The following is an 18176-nucleotide window of genomic DNA, read 5'->3' as shown; positions in this document are numbered from 1 at the left end:
GACTTTCACTTGTAAAACAGAGTTTAAATTGTGATACTCCTACATTTACTGATTATATTTTCTTGACATGAATCTGCCCAGTCATTGTAAGTAAATGTAGCCCTGATACACAACAGTACAAAGTAGTCTCAGTGGGCTTCAGTTTGGACTTTCCATCCTCTGTCTCCCTTACTCTCCATCTCTTGTATGTTTTATTGCAGTCTGAGTAAGGTCAATAAAAATCCAAAATATGAATTTGATTTTTATTGCTGCCGACATCACCTCGAGCCTCGTCATTCAGGTGAGCTGTTACAAAGTGGGACCGCTGCGGATGGAAAGAAAGCTTGTAGTGTTACACTTCAGTCCATCTGTCACTCTCTGTGGTGTCACACATACACAAACACTTGGACAGAATATAGTTAATAAGGCAAGTTTTGACTGACAGGTGACATTTCATTACAGAGGAATCATAGAGGCACAGTGCAAATCCAAACAGACATGACACATACCATGTCAGAGCCAGGACACACTGCGCAGACCGCCAGACAGAAAGACAGATAGACAGGACGAGAAAACTTTGCTGCAGGACTTCAGACTGAAACTCCAGACTTTCCACTGTCATTTTGATTCTGTATTACCACAAATCCTCATGGAGAAGTTCTGCAAAAACAAGCTATGTTACTATGAACTGGCAGGATTGTATAATGCTCATTTTGATCAGTTCACCCAACACTGCTGGGGGGTGGGATTACAGAGTTGAGCCCACCTAAGGAATGCTGGAATATGCCCATATCCAATAACAGCATACTGTCCTGCAAGGGTCCAGTGTGTGTTTGTGTCTCCATTTAGTAAAGCCAAAGTACAAAAATAACTGGTGGTTCTTTTGGTATGTGGTCAAATGTATTTAATTCACACCAGTCACCACAGATTTTTAAATTTGTTTGTTTATACCTGTATAAATCATTCATATAATTTATTTGACATCCATTACAACCTTTTAAATGAAACCTTTTCTAATATTGTAGCTGACATGAGAAGAAAGATACAAACTAACTCGACCTCTCTTTTTTAAAACTGATATTGTATCTAACAAATGAAAACCTCATGAATTTGTAAGTGTGAAAAGTAACATAATATGGTGTGGTATGGCCTACTTTAATTAATTTGTAGTTTCATTTGTCAAGTTAACTATTTTACCTTAACTAATTAAATTTCATTTTATTTTCTCCTATCTTATTTATTTTATTTTATTTTTTTCTGCTTTATTTTATATTATGTTATTTTGTGTTTTTATTTCATTTAATTTCACTTCATTTCATTTCTTTTTCTTTTTTTCTTTTTTTTTTTTTTTGACCGGGTGATAGCTCATTCACTGATGCAATGTAACGAAATACTGACATACTGTGTTTTTATTGGTCAACCCTACTTTCGATCGGACAGTAGTGGGCGGGAGTTGAGACTTTCACCCAATCAGGACGCACGCACACTGCACTGCCCCTCCGACAGTCAGAAACATGGCGTTACGGGAGCTATCATCGTTGGAGAAATTCTTAGGATTGAAAAAGCCGAACAAGTACAGCACACAAGGGGATAAAAAGGTGACATAACCTTGTATATTTGTAGCGTCCGCTGTTGGCTTTGAACTGGTATTTGATTGTACAGGAAGCCTGTAAACCGTTGTAATTGGCTATTGTAGCAAGCTAGATAATGCTAACACGCTAGCCATGTGTGTTGAAAATACAGGCTCTGTGCCAAATCTACCATGTGTTATCAGTTGATAGTCAATGATCTTTTTCCTCGGTTAGGCTGGTACTTATGGCGAATCCATGCAGCAACATTTGATGCCAGCTGTCTTTATTTTTACCACTCAGCACAATGGAAATAGCTCCACGCTCTGCGCATGTCCGTTTATAGAGGTGTAGTGAGGGGAGTACTGGGGCAGTGGGCTGTCACTCTCTGCTAGAAATACTATTAACACAATCTTTTTCTCTCCATATATGACCAGTGTTTAGTAGTGGCTCTATCTGTAGAGACCTCGCTGTCTTCACGTCATCTTAATTATGATCCCAAACAGCAATTGATTTGCAAGCCAAAAGCAACAAAGCAATGGACAGAACATAATACAAAACAGTTAAAGGACAATCCAACAAAGCAATAGACAGCACAAAAGACAAAATCAAAGTTAGAACATAGTCTTATATACAACACAATGGACAGTACAGTACAAAGATTAAAAATACATCATCAAACACTTGTCACAAAGAAAGGTTTAAAAAGACATAGTTAAACACTTAATACAGTGGACCGGACAGAAGATAAAAAATAAATACACGGGGGACGATGCAAATTTTAAAAGACATAGACACCATACTGAGTTGTGTCTGCTTGTATTTCCTAATTTTGTTTAACTCAGGATGCTTTGTGAACCAAAAAAGTCAGGATTTGAGAACATGATTCAACAAACAGCTTGATGCGATGCGACTGATCCTGACTGTAAGGAAAACTGTTAAAAAAAATCTTAGCACTTTCATCCAGATTTTAACTTATTCTATTTAGTTAAGAGAAATGTTGATATCGGTGAATATGAGACACTCCCTCAGAGCAAACAACTGTATTAATGAATGTGTTAAGTTAGTTTAAGGAGATGTAAAGCAAATATGTCTGAACAAGGATTAAACTAGAGTTGTCACGAAACCAGAATTTTAAACTTGGATACAATACTATTATAAAAAATAGTACTTCATACCTCTTTTGATACCAAGGCATAATGAAAAAGAAGTCGTAGGCACACAAAAAATTATATTTGTTTTCTGTCTTTTTTAAATTTGCAATCTGCAGACAGTGATGGTACAGAAAAAGTCACTAAACAATGTCTGGTTTTGCTGCAAGGCAAATTTCAGGCAGGACAATTAAGACTGAACTGAGGTGTTGAATGAGCAAATGTTAGTATTGTTAGTATTTTACTGTTTTAAACATGTAGTCTTGAAAAAGCATTGATACTCAGATCAAATGAAACAAAATTCACATTTTTCATGGCCTTTTTTTTCTCTATCTCACTGCCCTACTTATGTCTCACCTGTCCATGCAGGTACCTGTGCTACAGAGCAATAATGGTCCTCCACTGGTGGGGCTGGTGACCATCGCTTGTCACCTGGTGAAAGAGGCAAAGCGCCCAGAACTGTTGGGTAACTCTGCAGAAAACAGGGCCGTGGTGCAGCAGTGGCTGGAGCACAGAGTCACCAAGCTGGATGGCTGCACAAAGGAAGACATCAAGACCATCCTGAAGGTAGAGATAATGTTGATCAAGGAAAATTTCTGAAATCTTGTTCTGCCAAATTGCTGTTGTATTTTATCTTAGATTTAAATGCATCTGTTGTCCCAGATTTTATTGCAGTCAATTCCAACCTTCCTTGTAATTGTAGGGAAGGTTCAGATTGTTTTATGTATGTGTTTTTGTATGAGGTACTTTTAGATAGTCAGTGTATTAGCTACAGTAGAGGGCAGTAAGCACAGTCACTGTTTGGAGAAGCAAAGAGGAGTACCAGCACCAGAAGCTAAGCAAAGCACTGGTGTCGACAGGGTCAGCAACAAATGTATGCGTACACACAAACACACACACGTTATTTTAACAACTTTACTTTTCCATCAGACTGCCTTTTCTGATGGGTAACTGCCATGATATAAGCCAAATATCTCTACAACCAAACTCATTAGGTGAAATCAGTTATTTTACCTCACAGAACACAGGAGTTGCTGGTCTACCACTGCCTTGATCTGTTAGTTTTCTTGTGTCACTGTGTGACTTCAAGTTACATAGTAACAAAACAAACAACAAAAAACAATTAAAGCATGTTTAATGAGGTAAAATGACTGATTTCCCCTATGGAGTTTGGTTTGTTTGAAGAGAGCGATATTTGGATTGTCTAATGGCACCTTCCTGTCCAAAAAGGTTATACATATACATATATATAAATGTACGTATGTGTGTGTAAATATACACACACACACACAGAAAAACACACACACACATATTCATTCCCTACCTTTGAGAGGCGCCACAGCATCTTAGTTTCTCTCACATGCCCGTTCTCTGCCCACCAGCCACTAGCTAGGCCACTGTGTGGGTGTGTGTGTGTTTGTCTTGTTAAGGCACAAACGACAGGAATACAGACTGATGTATGGCCCTTCAGTGACATGGCCCCACACGACAGAGAAAAATGCTTTAATGTGCCTGACGCCAGTCAGCGTGAAATGGATCGCCAGCCACTGGTCTTCTGGACGCTAGGCGCCTCTTGGCACTGTCATGTCAGCATGAAGTGTTTGTGTGTGTGTGTGTGTGTGTGTGTGTGCACTTCTCAGCGTGACACGCTGTTGTGGCATGGCTGAGGAGTCATGCTGTGTGGCAGCGTGTTATCTGGACAGGCCTCTTAAATATTTTAATGGTGCCACTTACAGAAGGAAGTCGCCCTGAGCAGCTCGGCTCTGGTCCCCGGTGGCCCCCTGTCCTGTCCTGCTGCTTTATCTCTGTCCTTAACACTCTTCTTTCAAGCACACCAGTCATCTCCCATTAAATTATCCAGAGATAAAAACTGTCAACTGCTGGAGTTCTTAAACTTTCTCACCCTAGGATGCAAATAAGAAATTTATAGTTTTTCAAGCTGAGACTTTTTTCTGAAGTGAACATCTTGTCACTCATGTAATGCGGCAGTAAACAAGCAGGGCCAAATTGGCCCTGAACCCCAAGTTAGCTCAATGTACAAACATACTTGACTGGTACCAGATGACTTAACAATCTTCTAAATATTTATTATCATTGCTTTTTAAAGCAAATGCTCTAACATACATCCAGTTACAACTGGGTTCGTTGCCACTTTATCTGTATTCAGCAGAGAGCATTTACATTTTGAATTGAATGTGCTGCATTTCAGGCTTTATACAGCGCTTTTCCATGCATCCATCCATTCATCAGCGCCAACTTAACATGACTCCTACACAGCTGAAACCGAATATGAAACAGTAAAATAGTGCAGGTTCCTGAAAGCACAAACTGCTACAGAGGAGAGAAACAACATTTTAAACCATAGATTCTGTTAGAAGCTACAAAAGTACTGACAGCTGAACATAAAGACACTTTAGGAAATGTCTTTCTCTCTGCTCTCCTGCTCACGCATGAGCTCAGCATCACAACACACTTGTTCGAATGAGAGAGAAGAGGGTCATCGCAGGTGGGCTGCAGCCCACTTGGAGGAGGGTCAGGCTCACTTTGGGCCCACTGTGCGTAGCTTGGTGTGGCCAAATGCACCAGTGGAAAGGGCCCAAGAGTTTCTGAGTTATTTGTGCTCTCCGTTTCAAAATCTATGCACTTTTAAAGCTATAAAATGCAACATTTATGTATTAAAATGTCAAAAATGCTAGACATACGTAAGCTATTATATTTTGTAGTTTTGTGTACATACATTATCCCAAATGTTTCCAACAATGGTCAAACCCAGAAAAAAAAATGCTTCTTTTGTTACTGTTTTGATGTGAGAGAGACCCCTAGTGCCATATCGTTTTTAATATGAGAGATAAAAAACGTACTTTCATTTGAGATTTTTCTCAAATATTTAACAATATTCAGACTTTTAGTTTTGAGAGTTTATTAACAGCAATTGTTGCCTAAAGGCACAGGACCAGCAGAAAGTTGCGTTGGGACGGTAAAGTTGCTGTGAGGTCACAGTGTCTGCATCAAATATGTAGAAAGGCAGCAACAATAGAAAACAGTCAGTGCTGTCAACAGCAGCGATCAGCACATCAGAAAGAAATGAGCACAGAAATTTGCAATAAACTGCAAAAGTAATATAAATATATCTTCTGTGGTATTCTTGGTTATTAGTTCCAGTGTGCTGTAAAAATTAACAGTTATGTATCTCCAGCCTGTACATGACCTACCCCAAAGGCAAAAAACACAATAATTTTTACAGTTTTTCAAATTTTTTTGAATTTCTAAAATATTTTACCCCAACTGTTGTTGTACAACAGTACTCTTGTCTAAATTCTGCTAAGCAGTTTGCCAGCATTGCTTTGTCCGCATGTACCAAATAATGATGAGAGTGCACAGTTAAGGGGGGTTAAGTAGAGAGGAACCCAGGTTTGGAGGTCTGTGTGTTGGGTGGGGGGTGGCAGGAGAGCTGCCTCTCCTCTGATGCTCGACTGGGCTTCAGCTCCGTGGCTGTAGGCTAAGAAATGCAAGGATCTGATTGTGGAAGGGGAGGAAGTCTGCAGTCTTCATGCCTTGTTTGGCATCACCCACTCTTGCCGCACAATAACTCCATTTGCCCTCAAGATGCTCTGGGTGCGTGGAGTGTTCCCTTCGCACAATGTACAAGTGCTAAAGATGGTCCCTTCCCCTGGGACCAGCACTTCCATGCACGACTTTGCACACACAGACATGGACTCAGAAACACACACATCAGGCTGCCCAAGTTTAGGACAGCTTCATTAGATTTGCAGACGAGAGTTGCAGTCATTTGGTAGTGGAGTAAACAAATAGTCTGTTTTGTACAGCATCTGTGCTAAGTCGCCAGTCATGGGGAGAGATGCGATACCCCCTCAGGTTACATATTATTCCTGTCCACATAGCACAGCACAGACACGCATCCAAGCCAGGATCCAGAGCCATGTACCTCACGCACCCACAGATATATAGGTTAACGAACCTGCTGTCATACTCCCATTTAGTGTCCCATCAGGAGAGTAAGATTGGATTTTTTAACGAAAATCAAAATTTTATTCTTGTTGCTTTCTCTTTTGTCTTTAGTTTGTTTTTCAAAATTGCACAAAAGACAGTGGTGGCTACAGGTCATAAAATGTCTTAAACTCACATTTACTAATACAAGGCCATAAAAAGTATTAAATAGTCATAAATCCTGTTTTAATTTATTGAATGCTATAATGGTGTTCTGACATGGTCTAAAATTCACTCCAAGTTCAAGGGTTGAGTTTGAAAGCCTCTGTTATCCTGTTTTTTTTTTTGTTTTGTTTTTTAATTTCATTTAGTTTTATTTTTAGACTTTTATTATATTCTATCATATTTGCACAAATGTTCTAAAACACTACAGGTTATTGTCATACATTCTCATACATATAATTTCAAACTTACAATATGTATTTACTCATAAGACGATAAGCAAAACTGGCCTTAAATTAAATCCCACATGGTATTAAAAAATTCATAAAAACACTTACATTTAACTTGCTGGTGCACATAGACACCCAGAAAGAGTCAAAATCACAACAGTCTTTAGTGAAGTGCAGAATATGTCATCAACAACAACACCTCCTCACTTAAAGGAGGTATTATTAGTGATTCATATAATTTTTTTCCTAATGTATAATGTATTCATCTGTCATGTGACGACAGCTGTGTTTACATAGAAATGCATGCCATAATGCATAAATGAATTACCTCATTTGCATAGTTCTTTATGTTGTGAATGTTCTTCTTGCAGGACCTCAACCTCTACCTGCAAGACAAGGTCTACCTGACTGGGAACCAGTTCACTGTAGCTGATATTTTCATGTACTATGGAATCCACCCACTCATAGTAAGTCTTTTTTTTTCTCACTTCCACACCTTTAGATGTCACGGCTCAAATTTCCTGGTGCTTATCATCACTTTAACTGTAATGCGTTGCAGAGCTAAAGCACATATTTAAAGATTTTGTAACTAATAATGCCTGAAATTAAAACATTAAGACCCTAAACTTTTTAGAAGAACTTTTAGATTTTTCTGTTTTCCAAAAATTTAATGTCCAGAGATAAATGTGATTGATTTGTTGTGCCTCAGCTCTGTTCTCACCAACATTTACCAAGGACTCACTCATCCATCTGTCCATCCCTTCATCCATCCTTTTCCCTCCTTATCAGTGCTCACTTCAGTCAAACCACAACTTTAATAAGCAATTTGTCACAGTGCATAACACACAATTAGACCAGTCATTTGGCCAGTGGGCATCAAGAACAAGTTGGCAATAAACACACGGGTTATAAACACATTCTCACTTCTCTTCAGAGAAATAAAGTGATGTGGCACAAAGTGATGTCTTTAGCCTCGGACCAGGGACAAGTAAGTTTGTTGTGCCTTCCAGGATTCCAAAAAAGTGAGTTCAGAAATGGGAAAGACGGAATGAGATGGAGGGAGGGAGGGATCACATGTTGAGAGATGTCAGTGGTTGTGGCGGAGATGGAAGGTTGCCCCCCGCCACCAGGCAGAGGAGCGTCACTTTGGTTTGCAATCAGTGTGCTTTTTAACCTCGGGGCCAAGGGGTCAGCCAGCCCAACCCACCGCCTGTCCTGATGTTCAATTCATGGAAAACAACATTACACAAACATTAAACCTGACTGATGCTAGAATGGTTTTAGGCAGGATTATTGCCTGTGTGGGGAATTTCCACATTGCAGTTAATTAGATAATGAAAACACACACATTGAATAAGATTTTTTTTTCCAAGGACGTCCTGATGCGTGCTGGTATAATGTTTGCCACCCACATTGTGCAATAACAGGAAAATATGTCTGTTTGACACAAAGTTGTCAAACAATGGCAGTTCCTAGACCGCTTCAATAAACTTTGCCCTACAGCGATTTTATACCATCATGTTTCTGCATTTTTACTGAGACTCTGTGTGACCTGTGCACAAGGGTGTTAATATTTTGGAATCTTATGATTCAATTAGATTTCAAAAAAGCCAAAGTAAAGCCTCTTGCTCTTGTGTGCCAAAACATTTACTTATTACACTGTAATACAGTATGAAACATATCTGGCGATTAAGATAAATGGTCCACAGCCTTTTTATTTTCAAAAGTTAACTGCAGTAATTAAGAAAATAACTAATTTGAAAGCTTCTGCAGTCTCTGGCCTGTATCAGACTAGCAAAACAAGGGAAGCAGACAACTCCACTGTCTTGTTATTAACATTGTGTCTTTGCAATATACTTCTCATCTACTACTCATCTCACAAAGGTGATTGTATGGATATTGAATTAAAACATGGTTATAACTGCTGCCTTTAGTGAAAATGAACTGAAACTTTTTCTAGCTTGCCCTTGCTCAGAAGTCAAAAAAGTTCACGTCCAACACTGATAAGGGAGGTAACTGACCAAAAAGGATGCTTGTTGAATTTTAGCTAAATAATGTCAAAACGATAGCATCAACAAACTTGTTTGTTTTTTACCCCGAATAAATCATGCTCATTCATCTTTGTTTCACTCTGTAATTTTCCCCTGGTCATACACGCCCTCTCTGAAGTGGCTCCGTGCCTCTGCAGGGGGCCCTTCCCCACAGTTTGAGAACCACTGTTGTTAACTAACCTTTAGAAAATTGTTTTTTGACATTTGTGAATTTTCCATGTCTGCATCACAATGCATGTAATAATCAATTTTTCTCCACCCCTGCTAGAACCCACAGAGTTTCTGTCACAAGAATAAGAGTCTGTGGTGTCCTCAGTAATTGTTCTCATCGGTTATGATTGTTTAATAGTTTCCATTACCATCAGCAACATATATACATCTTTAGTACCTGGTTTGAAGAGGGCTACACCTTCAGATGAACAAAGTTTCAAAAGATTTCAAGAAGGGCAACTGTTTCTTTGCTTCCATTGGATTTTTTTTTTCCTTTTTGTTTTTTTTTTTTTTTGTTTTTTTTTTGTCGCTTTTTATGTTTATGTTTTATGTCTAAATCAGTGGTTTTCAATCTTTTTTGGCTTGTGACCCTATAAAATTGTATACTTGTGACCCATCGTCACAAACTATGAGTTCTGAACGGGTTCACTTAACAGGAATTTTCCTGTCTACATTTTTAGTGGCCTGAAAAAGTAAAACTTCCCAGTATGTCACAAGAAATAAGAAAACATTTGAGAAAAGCCTGTCTGAACTGTAATCTGGTCACACTGTTCAGGGCCTTCGTCACAGGTTAACATGTACAGAACATTCTGGTGTATCCCCTTACTCCAAAAATTGACAAAAATCTTGCTTAGCTGTTTACATGGCTAATGAAAATGAATATTCCAATAAATTCACATGTACATGCAGCCATGCATGCTCTGATCAATATAATGATGTACGTCCCACACTTCTTATTATATCCAAAGTACATCCAAAAACCTGTCAGTATCAAAGATTAAAAGTATGTGTTTCCCCTTCCAACCACAAATATTGGCTTTTCTTTTGTGCATGGATCTCTACTCCAGCCTTGCAAACTGTTGGCCACTTGGCTGAGTGTTTGCTGACCTGAAACAGGTGGCCATGTATCATAAACTGCGGTAAAAACCCCATTTGAGACACATATTCAGAATATATACATGTTAAAAGGATGCTCCTAAAACCTGAATAAGTAGTTATTATTGATTGTGTTACATATTAAAGCACAATGCCTTCAGTCCGTGTAAAAAAAACTTCACCTCACCTCCTCATTTCTCACCCAGGTGGATCTGGCCATTCAGGAGAAGGAGCAGTATGTGAACGTGACACGATGGTTCGACCATATTCAGCACTACCCCGGCATCCGACACCACCTCCCTCCCGTAACCGTGCTCAGGAACAGAATTTACACTGGCAGGCACCACTGAGACCTGATCCCACCGCATCAACCCCACCAACCCCACCCAGCCTGCCTCATCACAAGCTCATCTGCCTTTCGGACCAGACCTGGACAGATTATTTCCTAAAATCCAAGCGTGTATCATCATCATCTTCACCACAATTTGAGGAAACATGGTCACCTCTATCCAAGATTTCCTTTTTTTTTTTATCATGATTCCTGCCTTTATATTTGTCCTGGTCTCACACCCGAACTCTACCTAAAATATGTTTAGCCAGGAAAATCAGTTAACAGTTTTAATGTATGAGGTACTGAAACGTCATGAAGGGATTGTTTGCTAATAAAAATCTAGTTCAGTTCATATTCTTTAAAAAAAAAATGTCTGTTTTTAATAACTCTATTGCCCAGTACTGTTTGCTGATGAGGGTTGGGAATGGAAGAATCTGTTGTTCAGTCCTGTTAACACTATTTATTAGAAGTTTGGTGTCTTAATTCTTATTTCGTAAAAAGGGAGCACAGCTGTGAGACAGTTAGGTTCATCTTATGTGTTTTTCTGATTTTTTTTTTTTTTTTTTTTTTTTTGTGGGACTTGAAGTTATGTTTGTATGGTTGTTTTCAGAGGGAATGCTGTATGGGTTGTGGTGAAGAGAAGTGCTGCTAGCTTGTTAAAAAAAGGTGTTTCTGTTTATAAATGGTGGTTAAATGGTGGTACTTTGTTTAATCTGAGCCTTGGATATGCAATGACAAGTATTACAAGTGTCAAAGAAGACTTAGTAAGATGTTACTTTACTGGCAGTGCATTATGTCCTTAGGAAAAGCAGCTTCCTTCATGCCATATCAATGCATTTTCAGCAACAGTTTGTCCAAATAAATGTAGTTGCCGGTCCGCCATCATAACCCCATAATGACCGCAGTCACTGCTGAGTCCACACTGTTCTGCCATCTCTCTGCCCTGATGAATCTAGTCGGCCTCTCAGCTCGCATCCCTATCAGGGTTGTTGTGCTTATGTTTTTTACATGCAACTCTCTCAGCCATTTCACTGGACAGTTTAGTTTCTGTCTGTGTGTGTGTGTTCCTGATTACATCCTCGCTCTCTGTCCCACTTCCTCACCACCACCAGTCGTGTGGGCAGCAGTGAGCAGTTGAGCGTCAGCCCCAGAGTCAGAGATCAGAGTGAGGCTCCAATCAGTCCCACTAGCACCACTGTTGATGCTGCAGGCCACAGAGAGGGCAGCGGGCTCACCAGCTGCCACACAGATCCAGCCAGCCAAGGCCAGAACCCAGGCCCCTGGGCGACAGTCAGCCACTGTGTGTCATTTCAACCCTCGCGCTCCCACGGGGCTACTGGAGAGAGAGGGACGCAGGGAGGCAGCGAGGGAGGAGATGAGGGGAGGGAGGCCACAGAGAGAGAAAAAGAGCACCCAGAGGCCGAGGGATCTTTGTGTGACATGTGAACAATGATCCGTGCGTCTGAAAGCCTTACTGCTGCTGGCTGGATGTTTGCTGTTAGTGTCATTAACAGGCCAAGACATGGCAGTAAATTAACATCATGAAGGTGATGATAAATAGACAAAGAACAGTAGGATAATAATGTTGAATTTATAAAGTAGGGGATGCATCTCTTAGATTGGGTTGCGCCAACAAGAATTAATTTTTTGAACTTATGCTTAGCTTTTACTATAAATCTAGATTAAATTTAATTCTGTTCCACCAAAACTTCAAACTGCAGTTTCAACTGTGATCCAGTGTTAACTTGATACTTCCATTTGAGGAGGTGTAAATCTTACAACGGCTGCCTTTTTGAAATAGATTGAGAAAAATAATCAAGTTCTTCCAAGAAAGTTAAGGGACATACTTAATGCAGTTGAGTTTTATGTGCCTCTTCTTTCTTTGACTCCAGTTGTTAATTTGGTCAACAAGTTTTTCTCAAAGGAGAAAATAAGAGCTTCTCTGAGGAGTGATCATGAATAGGCTGACAAGGCTAACTGACCATTTAGCCAGCTAGCAAGCAATGAAACTTTTTGTTTTTATTTAGCTACCTAGGAAACAGTTTTAGCTAGCTAAGAAACAGAATGTTTCGTTGATTTTCTGAAGCTAGCTAGCAGTTTTGTTAAGGATAGAGTAGCCTAAAGTTAACATCCCCGCTCTGGCTCCTCTTTTATACTGACTGGGTCCGACAGCAATCAGATTTATTTATGTTATTTATTTGAATTTGGTTAAGCAAAGATTTTCATATTGATTAAACTATTTAATTTTCATGTACAGCACTAAACTTAGATTTAAGTAATTGTGCAACAGAGCTCTGCTCAATTTTAAATCTCGATCCACTCATTTTAAACCCTGTCTTGCTAAACTGATCAGAACTAATCTCAGATTAAATTAATCTTGTTAGTTCAACCCAGTCTGATTGATCAGATTCCAATTTTCATTTCTTTTCCTGGTTTATCAAACAAGCAATTATGTTTACACACTAAAATCATACAAAAAGTGACTTTCTTTGACTGTCTTTTAATACTGGATGCTTCTGTGTTTGCATCACTGCTTCTGTTATTCCTTGCTGTCTTCTTCTGTTAAAATGCTCCCATTTGAGCCACATGTTTAATCTCCTCCATCCTAACAGGCTCCACATATCTTTGTGTCTGCTGCTTATAGCTTCAGTTCTTTTGTTATCCGATGTAACCATAATGTTCACCCTGTGCCAATAAATCAAAGGGATACGGCGCTCATGACCTCCGACTCCTCTGCAGATGTATCACTGTGTGCTCCTCGTATGCTCCAAGAATTTGTTTTGCGTAAATCGGACAGAAAAAAAGCTGTTGTTCAATGAATCTCCATGAAAGGCGTCTCGCTGTGTGTGTTTGTGGCAAGTGTTGTGAGGAAGATGCAAGAGATAAAAACAGCTCGCAGTCATTTGAGCGAGCCTTGTGACTAGTTGGGGCAGTTTATGATGTGGTCTAACATTAAAGAAGTTCTTGTCCTCTCGGTTTTGTTAACGTTTGGTTGGAATGCTGTTTCAAATGTGCAGCGTCAGATATTTGTGCTTCTCTCTGAGGTGCAAATAATGAAGCTGCAGCTGGACAAATTGTTCCACATTCATACGTGTTTGTGATGATGCCGTGGTTACGGTGGGCACCTTTTTTTGGATTCAAGGACTCAAAGGCTTTATTGTCAGACATAAAAGGCTATCAGTGCAGTGACATTTTTAGTTTGCTATGTCTCAATCTGATGCCATCACTTATAAAAATGTAATATATAAATATAATATATCAATATAAAGGTTTAATAAGTAAAAACAAAGACAGGAAAGAAGAAACGAGAAGATGTTTTCGATTTGTTTGATGTCCTATTAATTTTATCAGCTTCTGTGTCAGAAGAATCAGAAGATTCAATCCTAAACTAAATACTGTGATCATTTAAATATGGTGGCCGCAGATCATTTCCTTTTAGATTTTTTCATGTATTCCAACAAAATATTCTTAAACAAGTGCATCATAGTGAAAGGAAAAGTGGGACTGACTACCCAGGGGTCAATGGGAGGGGGCCTGGAATGAAAAGTTTGTTTCTGTTTGCAGTTTTTTTTTTTTTATTTCTAAGTATTTTGTGTCATCGCTTAATTTTGAATTGACTTAATAAATAAGTTAGGTAGAAATCTCATCCTCACAAAAGGCACAAAATTGTTTAATCTGGCCCGCGCCACAATTGATTTGTAAACGCAGCGGATCAAGCAGAGTGACTGCTGATGCTGGAGCACTAATGTGCACTGTGAGTTTCCCCAAGAAAGGAAAGTGAGGACACTAAAAAAAGTAAAGAAAGAATGGAAAAAGAAAAGAAGCAAACTGAGGGGAAACATCTTTTGACAAATTTCTTTCCAAAAAAAAAAAAAAGCTGGCACAGTGAGCTCATGAAGTGGCTAGTAAAAGTAATTTAGTTACTAAAATATAGTGATAGTATTGTCAATATAATATAGTCAAACTGCACAGGCTTTAAGTGCCTATGACCAATTATTATTATTTATTTCTGCTGTATTAGTGACTGCCTTAATAACCACAGATTAATTTGTGCAGTTGTTGGCTAAATTACCCGTAAAAATGTTTCAGATGTGAGAGAGAAAATGGCCCACAGAGACTACTTATGTAGTAGAGGGTCCACAAATTTGTGCGGCATCCCTGTTCATTAAAGTGCTTAAGAATGATTAAACTCTTAATATATAAAACATTGATCGGCCATTGTGAATTTTAAACTATCCTTTCCTCGTGTAGCTTTGTGCTGACTGTTGGCAGAATCTCAAAATGCTGGTGTGTTATGGTCTCACAGTCAGATTCCTCCCTGATCAAACCTGAGTGCAGTCAAAGTCAGACGCAGTGATGAAGCCACAGCAGGTGATCAGGACACAGGCACCAATTAGAGACGACCTTCACACCGACATCTGAAGGCGAGGGGAGCAACGCTCTGCAGGGGTGGCCCTCCCACCTGAAGACTCAAGACCCACCCACTTTACCAACTGTGCCCCCGGCAGTCTTATTGACCTCTGACCTCCCCTCACCGCCTGGTGAGGGAGAGGTTGAAGGTCTAATAAGGTAGGGTTATCATCAGTATTTACTGATGACTTCTTCTCTCACCATGGAGCTGTGGCAGGGAGTGGTGCCTCTCTCCCTCTCTGTCTCTCTCTGCAGCAGAGGGCAGAGGTGGAACAAACTAAAAAGTTGTTTAAGGATATTAAACTTTGGTGGTTCAACTAGACTGGAAAAAAACAGTGGCATGACACACATGCGAATTTACCTTCTTTCTTCATGTCGAGCTCAACTTTGGTGAACTTTAAGAGTGCAGAGTCACGACTTCATCCAATAGCAGATTATTTGGCAGGCACGATGGCCACTCCCCTGCATTCATGTATGCGTCAGGGAACTCTTCCTGTCCTTTTTTGCTCTGTGCTTCGATAACAGTTGAGCAAACTTTCTAACTAACATAACTAAAGGCTTGGTCCCACCAAACAGCATCAAAGCGGTGCGGTCTCCATCTCACAATGATCCAGGAACTGCAGAATGTATTTCAAGCCAGTGTCACTGTTTCACTTCATGATGATGGGAAAGAGACAAGCGTTCTGGTTTTACCCAAGTCATCTCCTCATCATTTCCCAACACCTTTGTCACCTTGCGTTTTCTGACCATATTGGATAGACAGCCCTCATCGACCCACGCAACAACGAGCAGCCATTCAGCCACCACCTCCCTTCATTAATTCTTATTAACAACATCAGGGAGAGGGAAATGCATCGGCCGCGACATCTGCTAAGAGCAGGACTCCCCGTCTCTGGCTGACTGATTCAGTGGAACAATCAACACCGTGTGGTGGTGAGGGAAGCGTTAGCACGTCCTAAGCTTTTCTGACAGGACTTATCGACCGCACTTTGTCGTGGACTTATACATTGTGACAGTTGTACCATGCGCCTATAAAGATGGCATCTGATTGTCTATTGCAATTACATGAGTGTATGAGCAAGGATGCAGCTATGACAGACACAAGGAGGGAGGGGGTGCATGTGTTGTTCACGACATGTTCTGCTGTAAAGTTATTCCCGCAGACATGACAGAGAGAAGGAAGTGGGCTGACTGGCTGTCTCCAGAGTAGAATACCCTCTATAACTTTATAACTAAAAAACGTGAATATATAAAGGTGTGTTTTAGGAGCAAAAACACTACTTTAAGTTATACATGATCTATGTTTAGATTTATTTATGTGTTAAAGGTGCAATATATGACATCCCAGTAGATGTTAGTAAAGAACTATTTGCCATGTAAAATATAGAGTAATCAGGAGTGAAAAAAAAGGGGGGGGCTCCAGTTGTATACGGTGGTGCACCAGTGTGCCAAAAGTTGTGATGCGCATTATCTTGTTTTGTCTACAGGAGGGCACAGAGTTGGGTTACTTTTACCCAGCATGTCTGGCTGATTGTACTACCCAGTATGTTGGGTAAAAGAAATAGCACTGGGTTACTTTAACCCAGCACGTTGGGTTGATTATACTACCCAACATGGTTAAAAAAGAAAAGAAAAAACAGAGTTTAGTTACTTTTACTTAAGTGAACAAAGAATTATAACAGAGACACATTTCCTTTTGATTTGATTTTGAACACGTTGGGTAGAACAATCAACCCGACATGCTCGGTAAAGTAACCTTGATCTATATTTTATCAACACTGCCTAGTCTGTTTCAGGAGCCTCCACTGGAAACTAGAAACAATATGGCAGCCATCTGTCTTGTATTACTGCTAAATAGTGCACTGAAATATGTTTCGAAAAATATGTAGACATTCAAATGCCACTTTTTTTCAACTTTATTGAGTAATGAAGAACACATTTGTTTTGGCTTGATATGCTGGTGGTCTACTGCGACCACTAGTGGCCGTGGATGTTTGGCAGCTACTGCAGGAGATTCTGAAGCTACCTCATAAGTAGAGATTGTTAAGAGTGAAAATGACATGCACAATGTTCAAAAGAAAAACCCTTCTGCTCACCATGATCACAGCGAATGAAGTGAGCTAATTATGGTAAAAGCCAGGGGTAGTCCTATATTCACTGGTGATGTAAGGTGGATCTTTCTGCTGCTGCTTGTAACACAAAGTAAGTGAAAGTGTGAACACAGTTATTATGGGAAACAACAAATACATCAAATCATAACACGTCTTGATCTCGTACCATATGTTTAACTGGCATCGAAGGGGGGATATTGACAGGTGAAATCCAATGCAGTTCTCCAGAGCAAAGAGGAATCAGCAACATTTTGAGTGCATGAACAGTGAGTTCTTCATTTTAGTGCCAAATAAAGTTTGGCTGATTGTTTGACTTGAGCTTGTTTAACCTGCCTGCTCTGACCTCTTGCTTCTTGCTCTGTCTGACTTCTATTTGGGATTTTTTTGTGTTAGGAGCCATGAGGAATTAACTTGGTGTGAATAATATTATCATAACCAATAAAAATGACTGCCAAAGCTAAAAGAAAATAAGACTCAAGTTGTAATAAAACTGAATTATCATTTAACGATTTGATTGGAGGAATAACAAATGTCTGTCTTACGGATGTATGTATTATATACTCCTGTTCTCTTTCATCACCATCTGTGGAGGAGTAGCTGACATAATTATTTTAACAACTAAATCAAACATCTGCTTGATTGCTTATCCTATGGCTCAAAGCTTTTATATTACTATTGTGAATCTACAAAAAACAGTTTGCCATATGTATGTATTTATGCCAGCAGAACTTCAGAAGTTGTTTTTATTCCCTCTCTAAGACACAGCCTCACCTTGGATTGCATAAGGATCCCAGGTGTGCAGCGAGACCGGAGTTTTACGAGATGCACCCACTCAGCTCATCAATCAGAGAGATGGGTGGCTGATTCGGCACGTTGGTGCTAAAGTACATATGTGTGACCTGGGGCAAGGAGATTGCACAAGATTGCACCTTAAGTCTTTCGCACACACACAGACACACACACACACACACACACACACACACAGATAACTGTGGTTGAATTAGCCGCCTCAATCGCTCTTCACCCCTCTACCTCAGCTGCAGCTTCTTCGCATTTTTCTGTGCGTGTGTGTGTGTGAATGTGTGTGTG

General features: G+C 39.8%; 1 protein-coding gene across 1 annotated transcript; it reads left to right on the top strand.

Annotated features, from left to right (window-relative positions):
- The first annotated feature begins 1420 nt into the window (after nt 1–1420).
- eef1e1 (eukaryotic translation elongation factor 1 epsilon 1) lies at nt 1421–10918 on the top strand. The gene is made up of 4 exons (XM_084747598.1): nt 1421–1577; nt 3068–3265; nt 7470–7565; nt 10442–10918. Exons 1-4 carry the CDS (start codon nt 1494–1496, stop codon nt 10583–10585), a joined length of 522 nt encoding a protein of 173 aa, XP_084603724.1. The 5' UTR covers nt 1421–1493; the 3' UTR covers nt 10586–10918.
- The last annotated feature ends 7258 nt before the right edge of the window (nt 10919–18176 follow it).

Source organism: Lutjanus erythropterus, chromosome 21 (genome assembly GCF_056507025.1).
Source record: "Lutjanus erythropterus isolate fLutEry1 chromosome 21, fLutEry1.hap2, whole genome shotgun sequence".
NCBI lineage: Eukaryota > Metazoa > Chordata > Actinopteri > Lutjaniformes > Lutjanidae > Lutjanus > Lutjanus erythropterus.
The sequence above is the reverse complement of the archived record's forward strand: the minus strand, read 5'-3'. Positions and strand labels throughout refer to the sequence as shown.

Excerpts from the sequence above, each read along its gene's own strand:
- eef1e1 (XM_084747598.1), top strand. The coding sequence starts at position 1,494 with ATGGCGTTACGGGAGCTATCATCGTTGGAGAAATTCTTAGGATTGAAA. Across the intron at positions 3,266-7,469 it reads ACATCAAGACCATCCTGAAG|GACCTCAACCTCTACCTGCA; the intron begins GTAGAGATAATG and ends TTCTTCTTGCAG. Across the intron at positions 7,566-10,441 it reads ATGGAATCCACCCACTCATA|GTGGATCTGGCCATTCAGGA; the intron begins GTAAGTCTTTTT and ends TTTCTCACCCAG.